Raw genomic sequence first — 22,587 nt, forward strand, 5'->3', positions numbered from 1 at the left:
TTAAGAGATATTATCATTTTATTGATTTACATTAAATTGGATGTATTTTTTCTAGGTTCAGTGGACATTTAAAAATCTTTGCATTGTTTATCTTTTTTAATAACAAAAAATAAATAAAATAAAGAACCAGTAGTTTAACTGTTAATATAGGAAGATGATGTTAACCCTCCACTTTCATTTCCTTCTTGCAAGACCAGAGATTTCCAGATCCAAGTGATGACTGTCGAGAACTGCACTGGCTTTACCGACTTTGTATTCTTAGGACTTTCCAGCAGGCAGGATGTGCAGCAGGGACTCTTTGTGCTCTTTCTCCTGGTTTACAGCATAACTGTGGTTGCTAATCTAGGAATGATTCTGCTGATCAAGATGGATCCTAGACTTCATACGCCCATGTATCATTTTCTGAGCAATCTGTCTTTCTGTGATGTTTGCTACTCCTCCACTGTCTCACCCAAGATGCTGGCTGATTTTTTGTGTGAGCAAAAGAGGATTCCATATAATTTATGTGTCATTCAGATGTATTTTTTCGGGGCTTTTGCAGATGTGGAATGTCTCATGTTGGCAGTCATGGCTTACGATCGTTATGTAGCCATTTGCAATCCACTTCTGTATACAATTGCCATGTCCGGGAGAATCTGTTCCCAGCTAGTGGCTGTTGCCTACGTTGTAGGCTTGGTGGACTCAGCAATCCACACCTGCTGCACATTTCGATTGTCATTCTGCAATTCCAATGTCATCAATCACTTTTTCTGTGACATCCCACCCTTGCTAGCCCTCTCTTGCTCAGATACATCCATCAATGAGATTGTGATGTTCACGTTCATTGGCTGTGTTGTGGGGTGCAGCATCGTCACTGTCCTCCTCTCCTACAGCTACATCATAGCCACCATCCTCAGAATGAACTCAGCCGCAGGCAGACGCAGAGCCTTCTCAACGTGTGCCTCCCACTTAACGGCGGTGGCTGTGTTTCACGGCACACTCCTGTTCATGTATTTCCGACCGAGCTCTAGTTACTCAATGGACACGGACAAAATGGCCTCTGTGTTCTACACAGTTGTCATTCCTATGTTAAACCCACTGATCTACAGCTTAAGAAACAAGGATGTGAAGGATGCTCTGAAAAAAGCAGTCAGCCCTGAATCATGCTCTGAATGAAATGGTGTTTTCTGTCTAAAAATATTTAAATATTCTGAGAGTTACCGTTTATGCTCTTTGACATAGGTTTTTGCAGAAGGTATTTTTCATTACTTGCCACCATGTTCAGGGAGCAGAAATGATTAGTCTTAGTCTTCCTTCTAAATGAAAGAAGAGTAGAAATTGGCTCATCTAGTTTTGTAAGGACAGTCTTTTTATACCTCCCTTCTCTATTCGTGACTATGCCCCAGTGACATATTATGGGTAATAGCAAATCCTCTTCCTGCACCAATTCAACATACCCTCCTTATGTTTCCATTTGATAAAATATGTGTTTAATAAATACAGTTGCTCAGGCAGAAGAAAGTTTTAGAGAATCGAATTTAGTCTGTCTTGAGTCATGTTTATATACTAATATCTCAGTATCAATGGCCAACATAACATTTAGAAGTAATTATGTAGGAAATAAATAAGAATAAAATAGGAAGCTCTTGCCCTAGACTCAAAATTCCATAAAAACAAATCCCTTAACTATCCTGTTCCTCATTATTTCTGTTTTGTTACCGTTTGCCTCCAGAATGCCACTGAAAAATTCAACAAAGAAATCAATACCCACTGCAAAATAGATGCAAAAATGAAGCTTTGTAAATTTACCAGAAAAATAACTCCCTTCTTTATTTTATTTTAGGATGTTCACCTTAAATGAAGCCTGTTTTCACCTGTTGTGTTTTGTCCTAGGCTGAAATAAGTTATAAGGGACACAGATCATTTGATGCAAATAAATTCTCCTCTCAGAACTTCTATTCCTCTTTATTCTGCCCCATTATATCAGCAGATGTTCCCATTATCAGCAGCTCCAGACTTTTGTATTGCACCTGGCAATCTGAGCATCAGCTGTGGACTTCACTACTTGCTCTCAATCTGGAGAAAAGATATGGTGCTATTGACAATTGTTCAGCAGCTGCGCAAATAGGAGTTGGTGGTGGAGGACCTGGACCTTCTTCCAAGGCCGCTGAAAAGAGACTTCCATCTCCCCTGATGAGTTCACAAAATCACATCATGTTAATGTTTAATGTTAGTTGAAATAAAAACGGTGCCCAATTGATACAGGCTAAGTTGTAGAAGAGCAGTTATTCACACAAATATATGTTCAGTAAAAAAAAAACACAAATAGTATTTTACTATTTCATTTATAATTTATGTATTCTTTCTCTGTATATCTGTAAAATAAGCTGGAGCTCGATTGTAAACAAAATGTTCAGAGTGGTAATGTCAGCACTGAGTCATTGGATATTTTGTAATCCTGTAATAAATTTCAATTTGAATTAGGTTAATTGCATATTGTATTTATAAAATACATTGAGTGTTATACTTCAAAATATCCTAGGAATAAAACAACTCATTCACAGCACATAATTTTCAGCAGGATTTTTTCATACATTACTTATTGAACACAGTTTTTTTTAAAATTACTATTTTAAAAATATTTATTGCTCTCTATAACCTCAAATAACATCTTTGATGTTCACAGGAAATATTACTAATCAGAACCTCTCAATCATTGCCCAAATCTCTTCCCAATTCAGTGTACTTGATTAAAAACCTATTAGATACATTCATAGCTATAAAAGCTAAAAAACTCATGCTATATAAAATTGGATTCACCGCCCATTTTTCACATACATGTGTAAGGAAAAAAAATCCTTAATTATTTTTTTTTCTCGTGTTTTTCTTTAAAGGCACTGATTCAATAGTCTTTACATATTACCAGCAATCCATTATTTGTTTGTGCTTGCTTTGTTTTCATTTTTGGAAAATGATAAAAAGATAAGAGAAAGTTTAAGATAAGAGCTTGTACTTTGAAGTGAGACAGGCATGGGTTCAAGTCTGTATACTGTGATTGACTTGTTACCTCTGAGATCTTAGTCAGCTTAGTTAACGGTGTCATTCTCTGTTTACTCATCTCTTTACCACAGTTTAATATATACATTTTTTTTTTTTTTTTTTTGTCTTTTTCGTGGCCGGCACTCAGCCAGTGAGTGCACTGGTCAGTCCCATATAGGATCCGAACCCGCGGCGGGAGTGTCACTTCACTCCCAACGCTGCACTCTCCCGAGTGCGCCACGGGCTCGGCCCTAATATATACATTTTAAGATTGTATCTACATATCTATATCTATAGTATATGTGTGTTCGTACGTATATATGTATATGTGTGTATATATGTGGATATGTATCTACATATCTATAGTATATGTATGTGTGTGTATATATGTATGTGTGTATGCATATATATATGTGTCTGTGTATATATGTAGGCATGTTTTATATCTATATCTATAGTATACGTGTGTATGTATATATGTATGTGTGTGTATATATGTAGATATCTATATCTATAGTATGTGTGTGTATATATGTATGTATGTATGTATATATGTATATGTGTGTGTGTATAAATATATGCCTGAGAAATTTTATAAAGTCATAGTGAGCTAACTATCAGGGACTAAATCCCTGGTTCTGAAAGAGAAAATAGCATGGTTTATTGACTCATGTCATGTAAAAGAATCTCCATGCCCCATCATCTATCCTATTTAGACCCTGCTTTCCTAGTAGGTAGGACTCCAGTTGCAGATCCTAGCCTCAGGCCATATTTGTAGCTCTCTGCACAGCCATCTTAGGACTTAGTTTTCCCAGCCCTGTCTTCACTACTGGTTAGAGGTGCATAGACGTTTTTTACTGGACTACCCTGCTAGCCACTACATTTCCATGTTCAGGCCAGATACCTGAAACTATACCATTAATCTGAATCCAAGACTCTACATTCCCAAGAAGTGAATGTAGATAATTAATCCCAGAGCACTTCATTTTATGTGATCTTGCACGGCCCTATCCCAATATCATCAGCTGAAACAGCACACTTAGCTACAAAGGAATCAATATATACCTATTTTAATGAACCCATACTCTTCAAAGGATATTTCCTATTCAGGGTAAGTGCTTAGCTCTCCTCAACTGCACGATGTCATTCCAGTCTTCACTACTGAAAGCCCACGTTGGCCAGAGCCCTACCTCACCACTGATGTCTGTAGACAAATCCCTTCTTGTAAAAACATATCTCACTGCAGGGAACAAGACTGTAGTCTAGAATTACAACCTACCATACATTTTTTTATTATCAGAAGGCTTTTTCTCTAGCTTATACTTGCTCCCACCACTCAACCTCATCTTTGGGTGTAACACTTTTTTTTACACTTTCCAGCCACACCTTGTCTATGGATCATGCCCCATACACAACTAACTTATCATCCCACCATTGATAGATTCCAGTTTCCATACCTGGCTCCAGAGCATAGCTTCTCTCAGAAATGTTAACCATTTCCTTGCCAATCAAGATATTTCAGACTCAGTGTATTTTTGATAAAATATTTTGTGAGCCAGATTTTAATTTAGAGAATATTTACTATTTTGGTGGGGAAAAAACTATTATACTTGACAATATCTTGTAATAGTCACTTTTGTATAGAGTACCACTCTGGACAATAAATCAAAAATACTACAACAGAAATACATAGTTTCTGCATATTAGAGGTATATGGTCTAAACTAAGAACAATCAATAGAAAACTTACTTATACTTATTTCATAAAAATTTGCTCAGCATATATACTGGGGAAACTACTGTGATAAAGAGCCAAGAGATCAAAGAATGCATAAGAATTAATGAATAATTCTAGTAGGGGAATAGAACACAGGCACAGATAACACAAAGGAAGATAGAAAATGATGTGAATCCAAAAAAAGGCATACATAAGATTCTAATGAGATTTAGAATATAAGTTATCATCTGAAATAGAAGGGTGATTCACAAAAAAAATTGTGTAGGGGTTAATATTTGAGAAATGCTTTTTAGCTTTAGTGGCATTTGAACAGCTAAACTCAAATGTGCACATATTTATGTGGAGATCAAAATCAATTAATAAAGAGTTTCAAGCGGATCCCTTTGATTTTCTTTCCCCAAAATGGGATTAATATATGTCAATGGCTTATCCTTTACTGGGAGTAATAGAGATAGAAGTTTAGGAAAGAGAAAAGGAGTAATAATATGAAATATAGGAGATAAATTGAAGGGTAAAACAGCCTTGAAATAAATTTTAAAAATTTCAACTTTAAGATAAGAAAGAGATAGACATGAAGTGAGGGTTGTGAGCAAGCCCACCTCCAGTGTTAGGTTCTGGCCCTTTTCTGTGGCTGAAGCCTCATTACTCACAGATTTGGGAAACATTCATATTAAATTGATTTCTCCAGTAGTTAAAACCAACAGTCAAGAACAGACACTGTTAAAGGGTTGTCATGCCCAATTTCATACTAACCTAAGCAAGCAATTTTCTGCTAATAATTTTTCTAAATTCATTTTTGACATCTTTGTTCCTTAGGCTGTAAATCAGGGGGTTCAACATAGGTATAATCAATGTATAGAACACAGAGGTCACTTTGTCAATGTCCAGTGAGTGATCTGTGCTGGGGCACAAATAAATGAAGATGAGGGTACCATGATAAGTAGTGACCACGATGAGGTGGGAAGCACAAGTGGAAAACCCTTTTTTTCTTCCCTCTGCAGAACTGGCTTTAAGAATAGCTGCTACAATGCACATATAAGAGAGAACTGCTAGAAGACTGATAGCTTCCACCAAACTAGCAAAGACCACCAGAATAATGTCATGCATGTAAGTGTCAGTGCAGGACAGAGAGAAGAGTGGGGAGATATCACAAAAGAAATGGTTAATTTCTTTCGAGCAGAAAGACAGCTGGAAAGTGTTAGTGGTATGAATAATTGAGCTCAGCGTGCCACCCAAATATGCTCCAATTGCAAGCTGGCAGCAAACCCTCTTGGACATAATAACTGTATAAAGCAGTGGATTACAGATTGCTGTCGACCTGTCATATGCCATGGCAGCCAAGAGGAAAGATTCTGTGTCAACCAAAGAGCAGAAAAAATATAACTGTGCAGCACAGCCATTATAGGAAATGGCCTTCTCATCAGAAACCAAATTTACAAGTAATTTGGGGGCAATGACAGAAGAGTAGCATGCATCTATGAATGACAGCATGCAGAGGAAAAAGTACATAGGAGTGTGCAAGTGGGAACTGACTATGATTAGTAAAATCATCCTGATGTTCCAATCAGGGTAACAGAGTAGATAGAAAGAAACACAGCGAAAAGAAGATTCTGAAGTTCTGGATGGTCACTGAATCCCAGGAGAAAGAACTCAGTTTTCACCGTGCCATTCTCCAACTCCATCATGTACAATGCTTCTGATTTTCTTGAGTCATGACAAATCAATGATGGAAATGTTAATAATAACCTGGATAATGACACAGACACACACACACACAAGGAAAAGGTCAACATAAATAAAACAATGATTCTAACTCCACTTGGGCATCTGACAGCAACTACACATGTCTGCATTTAATATAGTATAGTACATACATTTTCATACTTTAAAAATTAAGTTGGTAATTTACAACCTGTATTTCTTAAAGCTATTTTTTTCCTTATTAAATTGCATCACCATCAAATCAATTGCTGAACTCTAAACATGGGCTTCACCCTTCATTTCTTCAAATCTCCGGTCTACCATCAATGTCAAATGATAGTGACTAAACACCTCGCTATGCCCAACTCCAAAGCAGTAGCCTCTGCCCTCCTGTGTGTCGTCCACGTTTATTTCCAAAACAGATAAAAGCGTGGCTCTTCCAGGTGAAGCCTTGTGGATATAGGACCAGAAATTTGGCATTTCTCACTTTGAGATGTGGCTTTCCTTCTGAAGAACCAGGGAACTCTTAGAGTTGTTTGAGGTCCTCTGATAAAATAGAAGCAACCAAAATTCGGAATTAGCTATTTAAGTGACTGAGTCTGAGCTCTGTCATTCAGTAGTTATGAAACCTTGGGCAGACCAATTACTGAGTTTCAGTTTCATTACCTATAAAATGACAATGAAAGCACCTTTCACATCAAGTTATGAGTTAAATAAATTTCCTTCTTCGGCCTCAATATCCCCACTATTTTTTTCATTTACTGCTACAAAGTGGCATCATGTGAATTCTAGCTTAATCCAGACATTCGTTTCCTTTTTTAAGTGTGAAATCCAAGGTATGGAATAAAACCAGACAAATTCTCATACTTACAAATTTGCTATATTCAACCCAGACATGCATATTAATGGTAGCCAGGAAAGTTTCCATGATCTCTCTAGCAAAACAAAACAAAACAAAACAAACAAAACAAAAACAAACTTTTACACAGACTTATCTATCTATCCCTCTAAATTATGTCTTTCTCTTTGTCCTTGCTGTAGTTTGCAACTATGTAAATTGTAGATAACCAATGACAATGCAAATGATACTTGTCCATACAAATGCAAATTTTGTCTAGTATAGAGACAATTAATATCCCTCTTCCCTATTGAAAAAAACTGTTTTGTATCCATTTGTAAATATGTTTATAAATTCCTGATCTGTAATATTGTCATTTTTAAAAATTTCTTTTGTACTAGTTGTAACAGTTTAATTAGTGAATGAAGTAAGCAAAATAAGTGAAAGTGATCATTTTATATTTGTATGAGTAATAATTTTATGCTGCGTGTGCATGTGTGTATGCACACATATACTTGTTCTGTAATACCTTTTAATACACAGATATTCACCTTATATAATAGCTATTTCAAAACTTCACTATTCTATTTAAGGCCCCGTCCTACTGCTTTCTTCTCTCACTCAGAAAATAATTTATATTTTGTAGAGAAAAATATAAAATAGTAATAAGTGTGTATTCAACTTTCTCATAGGGTCATCATACAAGCATTTGAATTCATCAGTGACTGCCTCTCTCCCTTCTCTGGGGAGAACGTGCTCCTCCTGTCTGAGGTTGATCCCATCAACTCTGCTCATGTCAATTAAGATGCTTATGTTTTTACCAATCATCTCTGTCTCATAAACTTCCAGCACATAAAAATGCTTAAGGCAATTTCATCTTCAAAAATATAACCCTGTATCTATTTCCCTTTTTTCCCCCAAATTTTATTGCAGTAACAAACTGATTTTCACCTTCCCCCTTCAGCCTACAAAAATAGGATTTTTGTCCCAAGAACTTAATAAGTTCTTTCTGATCAACATCAGAAACGAAACTCTACCTGTCAAATCAAAGGATGTTTCAATATGTAATGTCTTTTATTTCTCTATATCATGTCATAGACCTCTTTTTTCTTATTAAAATTCTCATGCCTCTTAACTTCTATGAATCTCTCTTGATTGTCTCCTAATCTCAATATAGCCAAACTCATCTTCCTTCATATATGGTGGTACTTTCCTAGCGCTTCATTCTTGACCTACTCCTGTCTTTACTATGCGCACTCTTCTTAGGTAATTCTAGGAACAGATGGTTTGCCTTTATGTATAGATGGTATGCCTTTCTTTAAATATTTACAGTGATAACTTTCATATATCCATCCCAAACCACCTGTCCAGCTAAAATCTGACCATCCAATAAGCACATTTACATTTCAGGTAAAAAATAAACTTAAATTGATACTAGTTGCTACAACTTGTGTCTATTTTATGATCCTGATCTTCGTATACATCTACACTACCTATACTGCTGGCCAAAGTGAGAAACTTCCCTTAGCTCAAAACTAATCAAGAACCATTGACTCAATTTTGAAAATACAGAAAATATTCAAGTTTACCTGTTTAATATCACCAATATTCCATTGCTTAAATCAACCCTTCTTTTCCTTAATTTAAACTTCTTAATTCACCTCTTTCCATCCAGTCCCTCCCACTCTACTTCCAAAAATGCTACAAAAGCCACACGTATGCCACAGTAGAGTTATCAGTGTAAAATATGTTTTACTAGGTTGCCTTCTTGCTTGAACCGTTAAATGATTCTTTGTCTCCCATAAACTCAGCATTTAAATATTTTCATATTTGACATATGTTTATATATTCATCTCATATTTCCATCCCAGAGACTGGTCTAACAACATTACCAAAATCTTAACCTCCTGCCCTTCCCTCCTTTGGTTTTCTGCATTAGAAAGTATCAACTCTGATGAAGTGACGCCCCATCTGTTTCTCTTTATACGCATGGTGGACATGAATGAACAGACTAAGGAGCAGATCAGTGGCTACTGCTGCGAAGGCCAGGAAAAGACACAGTGATATCTTTATGTATGTATGACATCATATACCAGTGCTTAGTAAGTGAAGGTTGGATGGAAGTACTGCTTTGTGTTTGTCATCCTCCATTTTTATAATTATGAAGAATGACCATTAAAAGTAGGCATCAAATAAAGAGATTCATCTTTAGGGACAATGCTTAAATCAGTTCATGGTCTGTGCCATTGGAGAAAAAACATCTCTTCGCTGAAGATATTTTTCTTCCAAAAACCCTTATTACAGAATTAAAAGTAACAATGAAATCAATTTAAATAGAGAACATTATTTGTAATAATCTTTCAAGGTTGTTGCATGCTTTAAGATCAAAAGACACTTGAAGGATGCAAAATGAAATATGAAAGCCAAAAGGAATAATGGCCAGGGCATAGGAAACTAAAGATTAAGAAGACTCAGAAAATGAGCCTAATGACTTGCTCTTTAATGCAATTGCATATGGGAATGGAGGTTTCTAAAAGAGTTCAGCAAAATTATTACTGAAAATTATTAGTTCAAAAAAATTACTGCAATAAGTTCTCCATATTGAACCCTAGTACTTTTTAAAACTTTTTTTCCCTTAAAGCCAACCCCTTAGCCCCACCCCCATCCTGTTACTTGTGTATTGATAACTGTTGCTATCAATCCATTACCTTAAGATAGAATAAAAAATATTATATTAAAATTGAGTCAGCATTAATTGATATATAAATCTGCTCCATTTTTAAAAAGAAATAATATGCAAGGAGAGCTGTGTATGTCTGTGTTTCCATTTAGATTCCTAAACGAAGTCCAATAATGCTAAGAGATGTCTTAAGAATAGCATGTGCTGAATGTACTTTGTTGTTGCTGTGACTGTTGTTGGAAACACCTTGAGGATTTAAACCGGTTCTATTCTAGGCATTTTTACTCTCAGATCATTAGTTTCCTATGTGTAAAATAAGTGATTATTAAATGGTGAGCATTTAAAATTCCATACAGCTTTAATAACCTATGATTAAGTTTTTAAAACTTACCAGTCACTACCTTTATTTTATTTACATTTCTACTTAACTGTTGTGCACACCAGCTCATTTTTCACTGGGAAAATTAAGTTTGATACTTAAAAAATTTAAAAACAAATTATTGGTACATTTACCATAATTTGGAGCAGGCTTTCTCTGTTCATAGAAGAAATGCATGTCTCCCTTAGGAGGGCTGTGGTTCTTTAGGACAAGCAAGACCTTTTATATTTTGTTTTGAGGCTTTTGAGATCAGCTTTTTGATCTCACATTAAGGCCCAAGAACCTAATCTCTGAAATCTAAATTCCCAGTGGGAAAAGATGTATGAGCAATTAAACACTTCCACTCAGGATTTGATTAAACACAGAGTGAAATAATGTAATGTGATTTTCTATGTCTTGAGAATGCCACAGAGAAACATATTTTGGCATTTAAAATGGTAGTTTACTGTGTATAAAGTTGATTATAATATTCAGTATATAATTTAAGTTAAAAATCACAAAGCAATTTATCAAACAACTATGTGAATAATCTATGCAAAGTGATAGTGTAATAAACAGGAATGAAAAGAAAAACATATCTACCTAGTGACTGAAGACTAAAAGATCTTGAAAGTCAATATGTCAAAGGAAAACCAATTATGAATGAATTTAAAAATTCTGGTATGTACTATGATACATTTACATCTGTATTCAAATCAAATTCTGTCCACCCAAGGCCAGAACATATCAGAACATCTGCATTCAATGAATCATTTCCTCAGCAAATATCTTCTTCCAGGGACTGTTCTAAGATAAAACAGAAAAAAGGAGAATAACTTGAATTGGGCATTACGTACTTTGTCAAGTGCAAAACAGTGAATGAGAGACAATAGGGAACACAATATAAGCAATTATATGGAAACTGGAAAGTTCATGGCATGTTTGGAGACTTGAAAATGAGGTTTAGGGAAAATGTGTTCTAATGAAGAAAGATAAGTAAGGTTGAAAAAATATGTATACATATATATGAGAAGAGCATATATACATACATATATATTTATATATGCACATACATACACACACACACACACACACACACATAACTAAAATTATCTTGAAATCCACTTTGAGGAACTTGAACATTGTTCAATTAATAAAAAAGTTATTGATAAGAAAGTGTATTAGTCATCTTTTGGTTGGATGTTGTAGAACACATTTTTAAAGTACAAATGAAAGTAGAAATTTATTGACGATGAACCTTTAAAATCCAGACATATATCAATTGTGAAAGGATATAAATATTCAAAAGATTTTCCACCAAGTATCTGTCTTTTTCCAGCCCTCTGCTATGTTTTCCTCTTTGATGATTTAAATCTCAGTCAGGCTCTCTGTTCGTGGTGCAGAAAGCTATGAGCAGTTTTGAGCTTCTATCTGCCCAGATTATGAGCCTCAGCAGGATGAGCCTCTCCTTTTCCAATAATTTCAGATAGATCCCACATTTGACTCACTAACTCACTAGTGCCTACCCAGAAAACAGTGGAGAGGTCTCTTGATGATTGGCCATGAATGCTTCCACAAACTATGCTGAGTGCAAAGACAGAGATCACCAAGAATAGGACAGGTTGGGTCCCTACAGGAAATCTAAGATGATGTTAGTAAGCGAATGAGAAATTCATGTCGACCTCTACACCCTGTAAGTAAAGGGTTGTGAGTAAGTGAGGAAGTAAAAAAGACACATTTTTTGTGGTTGCTTTTCAGATATGGTTGAGGAGCGTTAAGTGCGCCTTGATTATTCCTGATGATAAGTGAGGGAGCTGCCTGTGAAATACTATTGGGAGGAAAGAGAAACCTGATATTTAATTTGTGTGTGTGTGAAGTTGAATATAAAGCAGACTATTTTTGGATAACAAAGTGCAAAAAATCAGTCTTTAGAAATGAAAAGTATGACTCTATCTTAGTATGACATGGAGAGCGCTAATATCTACACAAAAGTGAGAGTAACTGTGTGTCCCTGAAACTTTGACACCCAAGATCCTTGAAAGTGGAATAGCAGATTCTGGATAGATATCAAACTAGTAACTGGCTGAAATGAGAAGGGCCGGGGACCTAAAAAGACTTCTTAAACACAGGAAATTTCAATACTCAAGGTTCCTCTGAAACTAGAGCTATAGTATGTTGATGCAATCTAGTTCAGTGGTTCCAACTGGGAGCGTTTTGCTCTTCAGGGGAAATTTGGCAACATCTGGAGACATTTTTATGTGTCTCAAATGTGAACATAGGAAATACTGGCATTTAATAGGTAGAGGCCAGAGATGCTGCTAAGCATGCTATAATGCATAGGACAGACCCCACAAAGCACAAAATTGACAGGTCCAAAATGTCAGTAATGACAAGGTTGAAAAACCCTGCTGTTTTCAGAAGAGCAAACGTAAAAGATTTTTCTCTTACCTGTATCTTACAGTGCAAAGTCTCACAGGTGACAAGCAAAATTTGAAACCATTTAAAACTCTTGAAAATCAGTGCAGAGCAATATTTTCATCATAATAACAACAGAACTTCATTCTTTCAGCCGGTAATTATTCATCTACAACACTGTGACTATAGTTAACAATACTGTATTGTATATTGAAATTTGCTGGGGGGGGGTAGATGGTAATTGGTTTTATGACAAACAAAGAAGGAAGGAAGGAAGGAAGGAAGGAAGGAAGGAAGGAAGGAAGGAAGGAGCTACCTAAACAGTAACTACATGAGGTGATAGATGTGTCAATTCTCCTAATTGTGATGATTATTTTACATTGTATTCATACATCCAGTCATCAAGTTGTATACCTTAAATTCATACATTTTTAAACTGTCAATTATATATTGATAAAAATGAAAAAATAAAACAAAAAGAAAGAATGAGTACCTAACTGTGCCAGAGATACTAGAATATTTTTATTTTTTAATGGTTAGCAAGTTACACTTGACCTCAAAGATGTCTTTTTAAGAATCATTAAAGAGAGTGTATTTTATGGGCCTGGTTCTTACAGTTTTTAATTATGTTTAAGCCCAGCAATATGCTCTAGGGCTGGCAGCTCATCTCATTTATATTTTAAAGAACTGAAGTTAAATGAGTTTAAGTGTCTTACTCAAGGTTAGTCATCATAGTCAGAACCTGGACACAGGTGTTTAATGTCATGTCAAGTGCTTTTCCCAATTGAATTGAGTCTATGTTGCATTTAAGTAAATGACTCATAATAATAAAAGCAATAACAAATAACCAATGAAATTTAAGAGAGTGAGAAAACACTCGAAGTGTTAGTGTAAAAACATAAAAAAATAAAATTATGATTTGGCCACTAGAAGACGGGTGTGTTAAACTTAAAAATGGAATTTCAGAAATATCAGTCTATTATCCTTGCAACCTGTAAATGCTACCTTATTTGGGAAAAGGTTGTTTGCAGAGGTGATTAAGTTAAGTATCTTCACATGGGGAGACTATCCCAGATTATCTGAGTAGCTTTAAACACCACAACAAATGTCCTTGTAAGACAGAGGAAGAAGGTTATTTCACACACTCACACACACACACACACACACACGCACATGCACACACACACACACACACACACACACACACACACGAAGTGATGGAGATGGAGCAAAGAGAAGTTTAAAGATCCCAGACTTCAAGACTGAAGTGATATGTCCACAAGTCAAGGAATGCCTGCAGACACCAGAATCTGGAAGAGGCAAGGAGTAAACTATCCCTTAGAACACCTGAGGGATCCACACCTTGATTTCAGTGCAGTGACAATGATTTAAGATTTCTGGCCTCTGGAACTGTGACAGAGTAAAGTTTTAGCATACCAACACTGTGGTAATATTTTCAGAAGCCATAGGAAACTAATACAATGGGTTTAAAGTACAATAGAATTTTTTTTAATGAAGTAAATGCTGAAAATATTTTCCAGTAGAGGAAAAAAAAAAAAAAAAGAAAGAAAAGAAAACATTAACAAGACAAGGAAACTTTAAAAGGGTAGGGTATCAAATACATAATCAAGAATTAAGGTAAGGGAGTACTGGGTTTGGTTCCTGAAAAATAACTACCACTGCCATAAAAACCCCAAAAAAATCAATACCCACTAGTATAATAAAAATGGCATTCATGAAGAGAAAACAAGCAAACAAAAACGCTATCTACAACCTAAGGAACCAATAAACACGAAACCACACAGTAAATAAGAAAGCAAGGAACAAAAGACACCTAAGACAACCAAACAACCAATAAAATGCTAGGAATAAATCAACACCTTTCAATAACAACTCCTAATGTAAAAGGCTTAAATTCCTCAATCAAAAGACACAGACTGGCTGACTGGATCAAAAAGCAGGACCCAACTATATGCTGCCTACAAGAGACCCACCTCACCCATAAAGATTCACACAGACTAAGAGTGAAAGGATGGAAAAAGATTTACCATGCAAACAGAAAAGAAAAACGAGCTGGAGTAGCTATTCTTATATCTGACGAAATAGACTTTAAACTAAAAACCATAAAAAGAGACAATGAGGGACACTACTTAATGATAAAAGGACTGATCCATCAAGAAGACATAACAATCATAAATATTTACACACCCAATGTTGGAGCAGCCAGATTTGTAAAACAAACTCTATTAGACCTAAAGAAGGAAATAGACACTAATACCATAAAAGCAGGGGACCTGAACACCCCACTGTCAATATAGGACAGATCATCTAGGCAAAGAATCAGTAGAGAAACACAAGATCTAAACAAGACTCTATACCAATTGGAATTGGCAGATATCTACAGAACATTCCACCCAACAACCTCAGAATATTCATTCTTCTCATCAGCACATGGATCATTCTCCAGGATAGATCACATATTAGGTCACAAATCAAGTCTCAATAAATTCAAAAAAATTGGAATTATCCCATGTATCTTCTCAGACCACAATGGATTAAAACTAGAAATTAATAACAAACGAAACTCTGGAAACTATACAAACACATGGAAATTAAACAGCATTCTAGTTAATGACATATGGGTCCAAGAAGAAATCAAGCAGGAAATCAAAAAATTTATTGAAACTAATGAAAACAATGATACATCATACCAAAACCTGTGGGATAATGCAAAAGCAGTATTGAGGGGGAAATTTATTGCATTAAACGCTCACTTCAGAAGAATGGAAAGATGGCAAGTGAACAACCGAACACTTCACCTTAAAGAACTAGAAGAACAAGAACAATCCAAACCTAAAGTTAGCAGACGGAAAGAAATCATTAAGATCAGAGCAGAACTGAATGAAATTGAAAACCAAAAAACAATTCAAAAGATCAACAAAACAAAAAGTTGGTTTTTGGAAAAGATAAATAAAACTGACAAACCATTAGCATGGCTAACAAGAAAAAGAAGAGAGAAGACTCAAATAACAAAAATTAGAAATGAAAAAGGCGATATTACAACTGATTCATCTGAAATACAAGGAATCATTTGAGACTACTATAAACAACTATATGCCAACAAATTTGAAAATCTGGAGGAAATGGATAAATTTCTGGACACACACAAGCTCCCAAAACTGAACCATGAAGACGTAGAAAATTTGAACAGACCAATAACAAAAAAGGAGATAGAAGCTGATATCAGAAGGCTCCCAGAAAAGAAAAGCCCAGGACCTGATGGATTCACAGCAGAATTTTACCAAACATTCAAAGAGGAATTGACACCGATTCTTTACAAACTATTCCAAAAGATTGAAACGGACGCAAATCTCCCAAACTCATTCTATGAAGCAAACATCATCCTGATACCAAAACCAGGTAAAGATATAACCAAAAAAGAAAACAACAGGCCGATATCCTTGATGAATATAGATGCAAAAATCCTCACTAAAATACTAGCAAACAGAATACAGCAACACATACGAAAAATTAGTCACCACGATCAAGTGGGATTTATCCCAGGGATGCAAGGTTGGTTCAACATACGCAAATCAATAAACATGATACACCACATTAATAAACTCAAACACAAGGACCATATGATCATCTCTATAGATGCTGAAAAAGCATTTGATAAAGTTCAGCACTCATTCATGACAAAGACCCTCTATAAGTTAGGTATAGAGGGAAAGTATCTCAACATAATTAAAGCCATATATGACAAACCCACTGCCCATATCATCCTGAATGGGCAAAAGCTGAAAGCTTTTCCTTTAAGAACAGGAACTAGACAAGGATGCCCACTCTCACCACTCCTATTCAACATAGTGTTGGAAGTACTAGCCAGAGCAATCAGAGAAGAGAAGGAAATAAAGGGCATCCAGATTGGAAAAGATGAAGTCAAACTGTCCCTGTTCGCAGATGACATGATCCTATATATCGAACAGCCTAAAACCTCTACAAAAAAACTGTTAGAATTGATAAATGATTTTAGCACAGTAGCAGGATACAAAATCAATACACAAAAATCAGTAGCATTTCTTTTCTCCAATAGTGAACATGCAGAACGAGAAATCAAGAAAGCCTGCCCATTTACAATAGCCAACAAAAAAATAAAATACTTAGGAATTGAGTTAACGAAGGAGGTGAAAAATCTCTATAATGAGAACTACAAGCCACTGCTGAGAGAATTAGAGAGGATACAAGAAGATGGAAAGATATCCCATGCTCTTGGATTGGAAGAATCAACATAGTGAAAATGTCCATACTACCCAAAGTGATATACAAATTCAATGCAATCCCCATCAAAATTCCAAAGACATTTTTCTCAGAAATGGAAAAAACTATCCAGACATTTATATGGAACTATAAAAGACCACATGTAGCCAAAGCAATGCTGAGCAAAAAAAATAAAGCTGGAGGCATAACACTACCTGACTTTAAGCTATAATACAAAGCTATAATAACCAAAACAGTATGGTACTGGCATAAAAACAGACACACTGACCAATGGAATAGAATAGAGAATCCAGAAATCAACCCACACACTTACTGCCATCTGATCTTTGACAAAGGCACCAAGCCTATTCACTGGGGAAGGGACTGCCTCTTCAGCAAATGGTGCTGGGATAACTGGAAATCCATATGCAGGAGAATGAAACTAGATCCATACCTCTCACCGTGTACTAAAATCAACTCAAAATGGATTAAGGATTTAAATATACATCCTGAAACAATAAAACTTCTTAAAGAAAACATAGGAGAAACACTTGAGGAAATAGGACTGGACACAGACTTCATGAATACGACCCCAAAAGCACGGGCAACCAAAGGAAAAATAAACAAATGTGATTATATCAAACTAAAAAGCTTCTGCACAGCAAAAGAAACAATTAACAGAGTTAAAAGACAACCAACAGAGTGGGAGAAAATATTTGCAAAATATTTATCTGACAAAGGATTAATATCCAGAATATATAAGGAACTCAAACAACTTTACAAGAAGAAAACAAGCAACCCAATTTAAAAAAATGGGCAAAAGAGCTAAGTAGGCATTTCTCTAAGGAAGATATCCAAATGGCCAACAGACATATGAAAAAATGCTCAACATCTCTCAGCATCCGGGAAATGCAAATCAAAACCACACTGAGATACCATCTAACCCCAGTTAGGATGGCTAAAATCCAAAAGACGCTGAAAGATAAATGCTGGTGAGATTGCGGAGAAAAAGGAACTCTCATACATTGTTCTTGGGACTGCAAAATGGTGCAGCCTCTCAAACAATTGCAGATAGATCTACCATACGACCCAGCTATCCCACTGTTGGGAATATACCCAGAGGAATGGAAATCATCAAGTCGAAGGTATACCTGTTCCCCAATGTTCATCGCAGCACTCTTTACAATAGCCAAGAGTTGGAACCAGCCCAAATGTCCATCATCAGATGAGTGGATACGGAAGATGTGGTACATCTACACAATGGAATACTACTCAGCTATAAAAACGAATGAAATACTGCCATTTGCAACAACATGGATGGACCTTGAGAGAATTATATTAAGTGAAACAAGTCTGGCACAGAAAGAAAAATACCACATGTTCTCACTTATTGGTGGGAGCTAAAAATTAATATATAAATTCACACACACACACACACACACACACACACACACACAAAACCGGGGTGGGGGAAGAAGATATAACAACCACAATTACTTTTAGTTGATATGACAAGCAAACAGAAAGGACATTGTTGGGGGGGGGGAGAAGGGAGGGAGGTTTTGGTGATGGGGAGCAATAATCAGCCACAATGTATATCGACAAAATAAAATTTAAAAAAAAATAAAAAATAAAGGTATCTTTGCATGTGAAAAAAAAAAAGAATTAAGGTAAAATAACAAGCAAAATTAAAAATAAAAACAACAATGATAATAACATCAGTTTATTCATTTATTAGTTATATACAAGATATAAGGCTAAGAATTTAAGATACATTATTTAATTTTCAAGATAATTTAATGAAAAAAATTGGGAGAATATTATCTCCATTTTGTAGATGAGAACATTTTTAAAAATTTCAAAATCATAACCTTCTAATACAAAAAGTAATAAAAAAGAAAATAACTGAAAATGAGAAAAAGCAACACCCCGAAATACACACAAACATATAGGAAACTCACTCTAAATTTGTGAGAAAAAGCATAGACTATGAGATAAGTGTGCATTTATCCCATAAGAAAAATGAATTCAATTTAATAAAAATGGTTGCATGCATTAAAGATGATGTAAAGACATTTCTCTATGGAAATATACTGGTCTTATCTCAAACCAAGAAATGGAGTCTAATTGCACCACCCCACAACTCATCAAAACAATAGAAGACTTGAGAGGAGAAGCAATTGTGAAATTTTCACTTAAACTATTCAATAATGGGCATAACAAATGGCTTCATATATAGTCATTTGGGCAACCAGAAAAGTATACATAATTCCCTGGCTCCAAAATTATTTTCTTATTTGGCCTTTCATCCACATTCTTCCTAACTCAACCCCCTTAAAGGCCCTTTTTGCAACCCTGAATCCACCTAAAAACGTAGGTCCTCAGAAGGTAATTTGGACCTCACTACTTTTCTTAGAGCTTCTTTCACATCCTTGTTCCTCAGGCTATAGATCAGGGGGTTCAGCATGGGAATCACTACAGTGTAGAGCACTGTGGCCACTTTGTCAGCATCCCCACCATCACCTGAACTGGGTCGGCAATAAATGAAAAGGATTGTTCCATGGAAGACAACGATGGCTGTGAGGTGGGAGGCACAGGTGGAAAAAGCTTTGCACCTTCCTTCTGCCGAGCGCATCCTCAGGATGGTGATGAGAATAAACAAGTAGGAGCTGAGGATGATCGTGATGGTGATGATCTCATTGAAAGTGGGCACAATAAATGCCATGAGTTCATTAATAAACACGTCAGAGCAGGCAAGAGAAAAGATAGATGATAGATCACAAAAGAAGTGATTAACGATATTTGATTTATAGGAGGGTATCTTAAGAGCCAAGCACAAGTGGATCAGAGAACACACTGTTCCGCAGAGGTAGCAGCCAGACACTAGCTCCACACAGAGCTTTTGGGACATGGTGACCATGTAGAGCAGTGGGTTACAGATGGCCACATAGCAGTCATAGGCCATCACAGCCAGCAGGAAGACCTCAGTGACCACACATGTGCAAAACAAGTAGAATTGCATCATGCACCCCAGGAAAGAGATAGCTTTGTCCTTGTTTACGATATTGGCCAGAATCTTTGGCACAATGGTTGAGGAGTAGCAGAAATCCACAAAGGACAAGTGGCTGAGGAAAAAGTACATGGGGCTGTGGAGTCGAGAGCTGACTCGAATCAATATAACCATGCCCAGGTTGGCCAAAACTGTGACTCCGTAGATGAGAAGGAACAGCAGGAAAAGGAAGACTCTCAACTGAGGGTCATAAGCTAATCCAAGGAGAATGAACTCTGTCACAGTGCAGCAGTTCTCCTCATCCATTGCAGGTATAACTCAGGTTTGGGGGAAGAAAGTAAGTTTTGTGTTTCTTCTAGGATGAGAAAAAGGAAGTATATAAACTGCTTTATATTAACTTCAGAAAAATATAACATTGATATCAAACATAGAATATTTATGCGGTAAAATAAAAATGTAATTGTCAAATAATTCAAAATGTTAAATATTTCAGTTGAAGCTACTAATCAAAATTAATTTAAGTAATAACAGTAACCTTAATTGATCCCCAATTTTTATTTGCCACAACAGATGATTCATTAAGTTAAGTGGTTCCATGGATTCTGAAATAGATTCAATGGTACGTTTTGAAGCCATGTAGAAATTAACTCCTGTTTCCTGTAAAATTTAATAAGTTGTATGCAAGTAGGGTGATAGCTATTGCCATTCCACATAATATACACTATTATTTTTAGCTCAGGGTATCAGTAACAGTACTTTGCTACAATTGAGGTGTCTGCAATTCCATTGTTGTGCAGTGTTATAAATTTTTTCAGGATTAGTAGCTCAGATAGAGCCTTTAAATTTAGAAGTATTCAAAATGAAAAAAAATGAATTAAAATGTACCCTGAAATCCCTAACAATTTTTGCTTATAAAATTAACAAATTAATTTAATAATTTTAATGATAATGATCAATGTTAATGGCTTAAAGAGATGAATTCTCACACATTTTTCTAGAAAGTAATTAGGCAACATGTATTTGAAGCTGTGATTCACACATATAAAAAACTAAATCATCCTTTCACTTATGAGACATTTTTTGCAATCTTTTATAAGAAATGTTTAATTATATTTTTAAAAAGATTTTATTTATTTATTTATTTATTTATTTATTTATTCATTTATTTATTTTTTTAAATTTTATTTTGTCGATATACACTGTGGCTGATTATTGCTCCCCATCACCAAAACCTCCCTCCCATCTCCCTCCCCCCCCCAACAATGTCCTTTCTGTTTGCTTGTCGTATCAACTTCAAATAATTGTGGTTGTTATATCTTCTTCCCCCCCCCCCCCCAGTTTGTGTGTGTGTCTGTGTGTGTGTGTGTGTGAATTTATATATTAATTTTTAGCTCCCAGAAGAGAAGGAAATAAAGGGCATTCAGATTGGAAAAGATGAAGTCAAACTGTCCCTGTTTGCAGATGACATGATCCTATATATCGAACAGCCTAAAACCTCTACAAAAAAACTGCTGGAATTGATAAATGATTTCAGCACAGTAGCAGGATACAAAATCAATACACAAAAATCAGTAGCATTTCTTTTCTCCAATAGTGAACATGCAGAACGAGAAATCAAGAAAGCCTGCCCATTTACAATAGCCACCAAAAAAATAAAATACTTAGGAATTGAGTTAACCAAGGAGGTGAAAAATCTCTATAATGAGAACTACAAACCACTGCTGAGAGAAATTAGAGAGGATACAAAAAGATGGAAAGATATCCCGTGCTCTTGGATTGGAAGAATCAACATAGTGAAAATGTCCATACTACCCAAAGTGATATACAAATTCAATGCAATCCCCATCAAAATTCCAAAGACATTTTTCTCAGAAATGGAAAAAACTATCCAGACATTTATATGGAACAATAAAAGACCACGCATAGCCAAAGCAATGCTGAGCAAAAAAAATAAAGCTGGAGGCATAACACTACCTGACTTTAAGCTATACTACAAAGCTATAATAACCAAAACAGTATGGTACTGGCATAAAAACAGACACACTGACCAATGGAATAGAATAGAGAATCCAGAAATCAACCCACACACTTACTTCCATCTGATCTTTGACAAAGGCACCAAGCCTATTCACTGCAGAAGGGACTGCCTCTTCAGCAAATGGTGCTGGGATAACTGGATATCCATATGCAGGAGAATGAAACTAGATCCATACCTCTCACCGTATACTAAAATCAACTCAAAATGGATTAAGGATTTAAACATACACCCTGAAACAATAAAACTTCTTAAAGAAAACATAGGAGAAACACTTCAGGAAATAGGACTTGGCGCAGACTTCATGAATACGACCCCAAAAGCACGGGCAACCAAAGGAAAAATAAACAAATGGGATTATATCAAACTAAAAAGCTTCTGCACAGCAAAAGAAACAATTAAAAGAGTTAAAAGACAACCAACAGAGTTGGAGAAAATATTTGCAAAATATTTATCTGACAAAGGATTAATATCCAGAATATATAAGGAACTCAAACAACTTTACAAGAAGAAAACAAGCAACCCAATTTAAAAA

General features: G+C 35.6%; 2 protein-coding genes and 1 pseudogene across 2 annotated transcripts; 1 reads left to right on the plus strand and 2 right to left on the minus strand.

Annotated features, from left to right (window-relative positions):
- Positions 1 to 216: 216 nt before the first annotated feature.
- On the plus strand, positions 217 to 1,155 carry LOC134376529 (olfactory receptor-like protein OLF2). Its single transcript, XM_063095042.1, has one exon. It carries the CDS (start codon positions 217 to 219, stop codon positions 1,153 to 1,155), a length of 939 nt encoding a protein of 312 aa, XP_062951112.1.
- A 4,353-nt stretch (positions 1,156 to 5,508) lies between these two features.
- Positions 5,509 to 6,440, minus strand: LOC134377373 (olfactory receptor 5I1-like; annotated as a pseudogene).
- Positions 6,441 to 19,372: 12,932 nt separating this feature from the next.
- Positions 19,373 to 20,323, minus strand: LOC134376530 (olfactory receptor 5L1-like). The gene has a single exon (XM_063095043.1). The coding sequence runs from the start codon at positions 20,321 to 20,323 to the stop codon at positions 19,373 to 19,375; it is 951 nt and encodes a 316-aa protein (XP_062951113.1).
- Positions 20,324 to 22,587: the final 2,264 nt, after the last annotated feature.

The sequence above is a fragment of the Cynocephalus volans genome, chromosome 4 (genome assembly GCF_027409185.1).
Source record: "Cynocephalus volans isolate mCynVol1 chromosome 4, mCynVol1.pri, whole genome shotgun sequence".
Taxonomy (NCBI): Eukaryota; Metazoa; Chordata; class Mammalia; order Dermoptera; family Cynocephalidae; genus Cynocephalus; species Cynocephalus volans.